The sequence below is a fragment of the Seriola aureovittata genome, chromosome 11 (assembly GCF_021018895.1).
Source record: "Seriola aureovittata isolate HTS-2021-v1 ecotype China chromosome 11, ASM2101889v1, whole genome shotgun sequence".
Classification (NCBI taxonomy): Eukaryota; Metazoa; Chordata; class Actinopteri; order Carangiformes; family Carangidae; genus Seriola; species Seriola aureovittata.
In genome coordinates, this window is record NC_079374.1 from 4,403,456 (window position 1) to 4,412,196 (window position 8,741).

At 39.2% G+C, this 8,741-nt stretch overlaps 1 protein-coding gene and 1 long non-coding RNA gene across 2 annotated transcripts in view; both read right to left on the reverse strand.

Moving 5' to 3' along the window:
- ahr1b (aryl hydrocarbon receptor 1b) overlaps positions 1-3,547 on the reverse strand; it is a 40,543-nt gene extending 36,996 nt beyond the window's left edge. Inside the window, exon 1 of the mRNA XM_056389542.1 lies at positions 3,507-3,547. Within this exon, the coding sequence (XP_056245517.1) occupies positions 3,507-3,547 (41 nt within the window). The remainder of the gene's footprint in view (positions 1-3,506) is intronic.
- A 2,088-nt stretch (positions 3,548-5,635) lies between these two features.
- LOC130177932 (uncharacterized) lies at positions 5,636-8,301 on the reverse strand. Its single transcript, XR_008829086.1, has 3 exons — positions 8,200-8,301; positions 6,016-6,111; positions 5,636-5,891 (listed from the first exon to the last, which is right to left on the reverse strand). It is a non-coding gene; the product is annotated as an uncharacterized LOC130177932 (long non-coding RNA).
- Positions 8,302-8,741: the final 440 nt, after the last annotated feature.

Sequence of the window (8,741 nt, forward strand, 5' to 3'; positions counted from 1 at the left end):
GTACAACTGTGAATTAGCATTTTATTTGTTGTTTCTGTTGTGTGAATGCTGAACTACATTTTGGGGAGATGTGTGAAAGTAATGTATAATAATATTATGTAAATATTTCACTCAGAATAAATATAATAAAGTTTGTTTTTATTTTACCCAGGCCTACCAGGCGTCTGTCAATGTTTGTGTTGATGTATTTCGTTCATGTTTTTCCTCATGAAACAAAAACGACTTCTACAAGGCAACAATAACATGTTTTAAAAATTAGTTTTTTAAATGATTAAAGTGTTTAAGTAGGTACATTTTGATTATATAATAATAATAATAATAATAATAATAATAGGTAAAATTGAAAAAAATAAATACTTATAAATAAATACAAAATATTGTGCGTCACAATGTGAAACCACTTTAGTGACGACTGTAGTCTGAAAGACTTAAATACAAATAATTTCAAATGATAAAAACTTATATCGATTTAAAAACAACAAAGAAAAAAAAGAAACATATCTTAAATAAACACCAAACACGGGCGGAGGCTGGTTTTTATAGTTAAACCCTGAACTTTGCTCCGTTCAGGAGGGTTTTTAAATCAAGAAAATAATCTCTAAAACAAATAACGACCTATGATACACACGCTTTAGTCGAACCCCACACACACACACACACACACACACACACACACACACACACACACACACACACACACACACACACACACACACACACACACACACACACACACACACACACACACACACACACAAAGCCTGAAAGAACAACAGCTGACATTTGTGCGTGCGATTTACGTCATGGAACAAAATATGTTTCATGTTCACTGAGCCACAGATTTTATTTTCAGTGTAAATTAAAACAAAATCTGAACTCGCAGCTCAAACACATAAAGCACATTTATGTTCATTTGATGAAGAATTCAACAATATTCTCAGTGTGATCCTGACACTGAGGCCTGTGTTTGAGTCTCTGCAGCTCGACACACAATTACTGCTGAGTCGATGTATTAAATGTAGAAAATGAAAGCGATCAGGTACATTTGTAGAGATCGTGTCCGTCTTATTTATCTATATTTTCTGAATCCATCTGTTATCGTTATTGTTGCTGGATACTTACTTTCCATTCACTCTATTGACCATTTGCTCCTTCAATTTATTTACAGGTTATTTATGCTAACATGTTGACATCTGAGTCAACAATGGGATATTCTATTAACACTGCAGACGATACACGGCCTATAAATCTAACTAACATAAATCAACAGGATAAAGTGACAAGATACTGGACAGCTTTACGTCTTCAGCCAATATTTAAAACTAAATCAGATCTAACCCGAACTCAGTTCTTCATTTTCAGGGGTCACAATCCTAAATGGTTTGGCTCCACTGGTCTGTTCAGTCTATACACTCACACACTTGGTTATGTAACATGTTTTCATGGCTACACCCAGATGCTGACATAATATAAATGTGGTTGTGTGTGTCCTACTTCCCAATCTTGTTTGTTTCATACAATAAACAATAAAACAACACAAAGGACTTTTTTTTTTTTTTTTTTTTAAACATTAACTAAAAAGGTAAAATCCTTCTAATTAAAGGTTTAATTTATGAATTCAAAGTGAAAATACAGGTTAGTTTTACTGCTGTTGACTGATGTAAACAACCTTTGAACTGAGTCGTGTGGGTTCATACACGGTTCAGATGTTTGTGCATCAAAAGTTACAGACATTTTTCCACAAACAGAGAACACGGGTAACGTGACGGCGACACGGGTCGACAGTCTTACAGCGAGGCTGCCATGACTGTTCCTAACTCATACACACTGACGCGTTTTATCACTGAGCATGAGTCTGGATGGATGGAGATCTGTTTATACTGCACATCAGTGATGTCACTGAGCCCGACCGGCGCTGCTGCTCTTTCCTGTTGTGTGCTTGTGTGTGTGTGTGTTGACTGCCACAGTAAAATTATTATTCTCATTCTAATCAACAATAATATATTATAAACTGATGAGGTTTGAATCAGAATTGGTTTATTGGGATGTAAATATTGTAAATGTCTTAATGGATAATTTAACTAAACCTTGATTTACAAGGAAATTAAGCTGGAACCAGATAAACTGATGATCAGTTTAGTTGTGTGTGTGTGTGTGTGTGTGTGTGTGTGTGTGTGTGTGTCCCAAATCTGATCCCCTGAGTCAAATTTCAGCATCTGTGTGTCTCACACTCTTGCGTCTGTCTCAGCACAAGGAGGATTATTCAGGATTGTTTCGTGAGTCCTACATTTGCAGGAGCTGAGCCTCCTTTTTAGGAATTATCATGCACTGCTGATCAGCATTAAAATTCTCACAGATTAAAACATGTTCAGAGGAAACCGTCTCGCTCACCGCCTGCGACATGTACCTATCACAGGTTAATTCGTGAGTTACATGCATGAAGAATTACTCCATTATTAGCGAAGCCAAACCTACAGCAGTGATTTGACACACATACAGTGGGAGTCGCAGGTCAGTGTGATGACGTTCTCATCATGTGTAGCAGCAGTTTGGAGCTTTTCCAAAGTCAGTCACATAAGATCACGTCAAAGCAGATTTAGATTCTTTATCTATTTGTCTTTTACTTACATTTATGACACAGATTTCTGAATCACTGGCAGGGAAATGGTGTCGGTTTGATGCTATGGTGTCACAGCTAAACAGTTAATGTAAGGCTGTATAAAAACATCAGGTTTCTTATCTTTAATTTAGATCTCAGCTGATCTCAGCTCAGGATTTAAATGTTTGTGTAAAAAAAAAAAAAAAGCCTAAATAGAGCCAGGAAACTGTTTCCAAAACATTTTTCCATATTAGGATGTTATTCTATTGAATACATAATTTTGTTAAGGCAATATTAATTATCACAAATTAATCAAAACAGCCTGATGAGAGAAAAAACTGTCAGTCTGATCCTCTGAAGGGCGTTTAGACAGAAAATGGCGTAACACCATGTAGGCTATGAAAGTCAGTGAGTCAGTAAAATTAATTATTTTTAAAAAAAAAAAACATACATTTAATTGTGCGATCTTTTCGTTCATTTTAAAAATAGCTTAATTAATAAAAAAAATCAAAGGAGGAAGTGCTGAAGGTTAAAATCATGCCGGTGATGCTGCAGGCCTGCTGTAATCCGCAGCTTTAAAACGACCCTGCAAGAACATTTCCGCCCCGTTCAGGCCTCGAACCTCCCGAAGCACCTTAGAAATGCATAGAAATATTCAGCAGCTCACACGTGCATTAAAATCAATTTGCGTCGAGAATAAAATTTTAACCTTTAAAATTAAAATCTCTTTTCTAAATCGATGAAGAAATTAGTTTCCGTTCGTGTTCCGGCTTCAGGTGCATTTGGACGAATCACATTTCAAACAGGTCGATTTTATGCTTTAATTTTAATTTTTCAGTTGATAGCACCGGAAGTGGCATTAAAAAAATATTTAAAAAAAAAAACAAACAAACTAAAATGAACTTACGCTCTCTGAACTGGTTTTCTCCTCTTGCGTCCTGCATACATGACGGCTCCTCTTATATAAGCCTCGGACGAATCCCTCACAAACACACACCGCTTCTTTCTGCGCTACATGTAAACCACCAAGAAATATTCTGCTGTAATCCTCCACATCAACACTGTTGACACATTATTAAAAACAAACAAACAAACAAAAAAAAAAAACTGAAAATACTGGCAACTTGTGTCGAGCAGGATGTTTTGTTTTTCCTTGTTTTTCCACTTCGGATCAAAAAATCAAAACCTGAAGAAAAAAAAAAGAAAAAAGAAGTGACGCAGCAGAATGTGATCTGCGACAAAAAAGGATTACTTGGAAAAATAAGCTCGCACTTGTCCCATCGGCTTCATGGAAAGATGAACTTGCTCCAAGTAAAAAGGCGATGTTGTGTTTTCATCCTCATGAAGAAAAAAAAAAAGAGGATGATTATGATTGAAGAGGCGCAGTCCGCTCAGAAACCCTCCTCATGTTTCCTCCTCTTCATCAACACAACTTCAAATAAACTGGAAAAGCTTCAAGTATTTACATTTTATAATCTACATCGGCGGAGCTCTCCAATTAGCGCCGGACAAGAGCTGCAAAGAAGTGGGGGCTCGGGGGGGGGGGGGGGGGGGGGGGGGGGGGCAGCAGGTGCGCGCATTCCACCGGCGGGCACGCCCGACACAGATTTTTAACGGGGCCGCGCGCGCGCGCTCAAGAAGCTTCTTATGTAGTTACAGAAAAGAGGCAACGGCGGGATTGATTGTGTGAGTGTTTGTGCGTGCGCGGGCACGCGGGAGAGTCTCCTGGAAACACAGGCCGAGCGCGTTCTCGCCGGCGCTTTCCCGAGCTGCTCTCGCCGTCCAATCAGCAGCGCGGGAGGCGAGATGGAGGTTTATGTTGAGCCTGCAGTGGCCCGCGCTGAAATGTGGGTCAGGGGTTAGACTTTTAAATAATGTACAGTGAATTCATTTCAACATTCACCGGAGCTCTCTGTGGGCCTTCACCTGCAGCGACGGTTTATCTGAGCCGGTGTTACGGTGGGAAATGATGAGAAGCTGCGGTCAGTGTGTGATCAGGAGGCAAAAACAAGGAGGAGGGGAAGCAAAAAATAACCGATGATCAATAGAGTTATTGGAAGTATAATTCGAGTGATAGATTTTTGCAGCTCTGATGAAAACATTCAGGCGGACTTGAAAACGACACCACTGTACGTTTTGGGAAATTCCCTAACTCAGTCAGACAAAATGATTGATCTTGTATCAAAATTTAATTGTAAAAAAAATAATGATTTTATCATTTCTTTGTCATCCCTTGTGAGTTACATGAAGCTGCAGAAAACCATTAATAAAAATAAAAAATCTATTTTATCTTCATCATGTCAATTAAATCAATATTAATGTTTGGTAATTGGCCTTTTCTCAGTTTGACATGTCAGGAAACCTACAGGTGGAAATAATGACATTAAAGATGGCTGTGTTAGTTTCGGGGTCTTGGTGTTGTGCATGCTGGTTTACAGTCATAGTTTACTGGGACACCTGTTAGAACAGAGTCATTAATGTTATTAATTTAAAAAACAAGGCCTATTGTTACATTACGGCTGTTGCAAACTCTCCAAAAAAAAAAAAAAAAAGTCTTAGGTAGTGCAGGTTGTTCTGGCTACACTCCATAATTTTTACTTATGTGTTCAGTTTTATCCACGGCTCTGAGGACGCTGCAGGTCTCTGTGATTATGTTTGGAAACTTCGGGGTGACACTCAGCAATTAAAAACTTAGTGGATATTATTTGACGACTCTACTTGTAGGCAAACATCGGTGTGGAAATTAAGAACATGTTTTAACCTCTTGTTTTTACCAAGATTACTAATAATATAACCATCTCTGGGGCCCCAAGGCAAAGACTTGTTCTTGGGCCCTTAATGACCCTCACTATGGCAGCTTCATTTCCCCAGGAACCTAGAAACCAAGCTGTACTATTGCTGAAGTGATTTGTGGATTAATTGATTTATATAAAGACGGAAAATAAACTGGCATTTTGATAATTGATTAATTATTTAGGTCATGTTTTAAGTAAAAAAGAAAGAAAAAACTCACGTCAACTTTTTACATTTCCCAGTTTTCCCAATTCGCTCACTCAGATTAAAAGTTTATTGGAAACAGCTTGTACACAAAACTTAGTTTCATATCAACAGGGAATGTATGTTATATGACATAAAACTACCAGGTTGCTGAATGAGTTTAATCAATAAATAAAGTAATAATAACATAGACCTAATTTGAGCCCATATAGGTATGAGTGTAGTCATGCCCATGACTTACCATTTCTTGCTGGTTGTGTGGGAATATACTGGCCTGACGAGGATCCTGGCATCCCTATGAAAACACAATCATACTAAACATGACAAACTTTCCATCGCAGGGCAAACAGGGACATTTCAGGCATCTGTTCACAAAACAATACTGAGAAACATTTTTAATTAAAATGAATTTCACTTACTTGATAACTCAAGGTCGAGTTATGCAGGAAGCTCCCATCAGTTTCAAAGGAGGCGGCTGAACACAGCTCCAACTATAGACGCTGTAAACAGGAAACCTGGAAAGATTTTAAAAAGTTTTCCTTTAGGTGAGAAAGATTTCTCTCTAAATATATAATCACATGATAACAAACCAAGGAGATTAGATGTACTACTTAACAACAAAATAAACATGACATGAGGAGAGAAATGAACTCACTCAGCGCACTCAGGAACAAAGGTGAAATGACAGAGGGAAGCAGCTGAACTGACACAGAACAAAGAGCCTTCAAGGCACCTGCGTGATCTGCCCAGTAAGCACACCTGTTCAGCCCAGTGGTCATGTGACCCCACTTCCCACAGTATGAGTTATTTAAGTAAAAATAACAACAAAAAATGCAGTAATCACATTTGCATTTTCATTTTTACACTCATGGGCATCAAAATGAAAACTGAAGAGCAGTTGACAGTTAATTTTCAAAGATTTAACCTGCTCTAGCACATTAAGACAGATATGTTTAAATGTGCAGCTATGGAAATGCATACATTGAGTCACATGACCTCATCAGACCCCTTAGGGTGCTGAAGACCCCCCCCCCTCACAATACATGTAGAAAGAAAACTAGGCCAACGTGCTGATAGGCTGCACTGCAGTCGACTCAGTGTGTTCACTGTTGCATTTGTAAAGCAGAGCCTTCGTCCCTTTCACGAAGACATGTACAGTTTGTTTAACTGCAGCTGAGAGTGACTGATGCCTCTGTCCTTTAGTCTGTCAAAGACCGAGGTGCAGGACATTCAAGGTTCCCAGAGGATGACACTTTCATTTTTGCCCTTTGTTATCCTCAACAAAATGTCAACATTGCACATGACTTATCTACGATCTATCTAATTGAAGCTGCTAAGGAACAATATAAGTTTATAGTTTTAATCCCTCGATTTCACCAGCACATTACCTGCCATATAATAATTCAAGGTACAAGCACAAAGGCCGAGTCCTCTCTCCAGGTCATAGCAGTGTTAAAAAGGCAGAAAACAGCAGCTCTGATTTTGCTTTCAAGGGCAGACAATGTCAAAATGTTACTGCAGTTCATAATATATTCCAAAAGAAACTCAACAAACAATGATATCTGTGCTCTTTGGCATCTGCAGAAACTTGTAGTAAAATAGGAAGTGTTTTCGTGTTTTTCCCACCTGGGTACATTTTCATGGCACCACTAGATGTTATAAGTATCAAGGAAAATAAAATATCCTCATATCTGTGATGGACCTCTGGGGGCGTCCTGAGTAGAGAAATAATTCTTGGGGAACTCACCAAACAGGGGCCTGGGGAAACTATGGACTTGGACTAAACAATGGAAATGGTTTTTCCAGTCTTGTTTATTCCGTAAATGCAAATGAGTATTTTTGGTGCAGTGGCTGTTTGACTTACGAGTGTTACTTGCTGAGCTGAAAGCCAAAAAACAGCAGCTTTTTCATCTAAGACTACTTCACTGTGAATAATTTATTGATCACAATTTATCCTGGATGCGCCTATATTGTCATTTTCTAAGGACAAAAAAAGAGACATACAGATGATAAAAATGCCCATTTATGTTCATCTTTTTGACTCAAACTCCACCAAACACAGTCATACTATAGTACTGTATATTTCTGTTGTTTGCCTGTACACACTACTGCAGAAATCTGTAGGCGCTTTGCCCTTCATGCCTCCAGGAGTGGAGGGTCAGGAACAAGAAAATGAAAACAAGGTGTGGGTTTGTGCTTGTTTGGACACTGTGTGTCCCCCGGGACAGACGCCACCACAGCCGTAAATGTGTTTTTCATGCTTGGAGCTGAGCAGAACGATGAAGATAGTTGTGGTCTTTTTTCAGTCGGTCAGCTGGTCAAGGTCGTCCTGTCAGCCCGCAGGGGAACGTGTAGTCAGCAGAGGGATTCATACAGACTGGGAGGAGCTTAGTTTGTGTTGTATGGGTGGAAAGCACCTTCATATTCTACCCATCTTCCTCAGTAACATACAGTTAGCCGACAAGACAGCTGCCGCATGTCTAATTACCCAACATCCCTTTGGCAAATATATATGTGAGGAGTAACTTGTAATGTTATTGTAGTTGAAGTTAGCATGTGTGCTAACGTTAAACTGTAAAACCAGTGTAAAAACATATTCTTACCTTGCGTCTTCTCCCTCAAACTGAGTCTGTTTCATGTAAACTGTGTCACACACTAAGACTGATGATGAATAACGGCTCCTGGACTTTTTGCACCTTCCCTCCATCACTTATGGACGGCTGCAATAACTTCCAGTCAACCTGTCAGACTGTTGCACTGTCCTCACTTAGCTATGAAGTATTATTTTTACATTTCTGCTATAATTTCTACCTTTTACTAAATAAGATTTATCCAGCTCTCTTTATTATGCAAACTTGTCTTGTGATGATGAAGTTCACCTGTACCTTCATTCACAACTGTATTGCTTTTAATTTGTCAGTTACAGTTGATTGTAAATTGCAGACATCACTCTGGTCCTGGGTATAGGTAGTCCAGGCAGAGGAGGTGGCTGAACAGAAGAGGGGAGAGGTGCTGGAGCGAGGGGAGGACCAACAGCACTGGATGAGGGGCCATGCTGTTCATCATCTGGAGGAGGAGGAGGCAGACTCCTGCTGGAGGGCCCAGGCTGCTCCTCCGGGACATTGAAGTTAAAGGACTGTCCTTG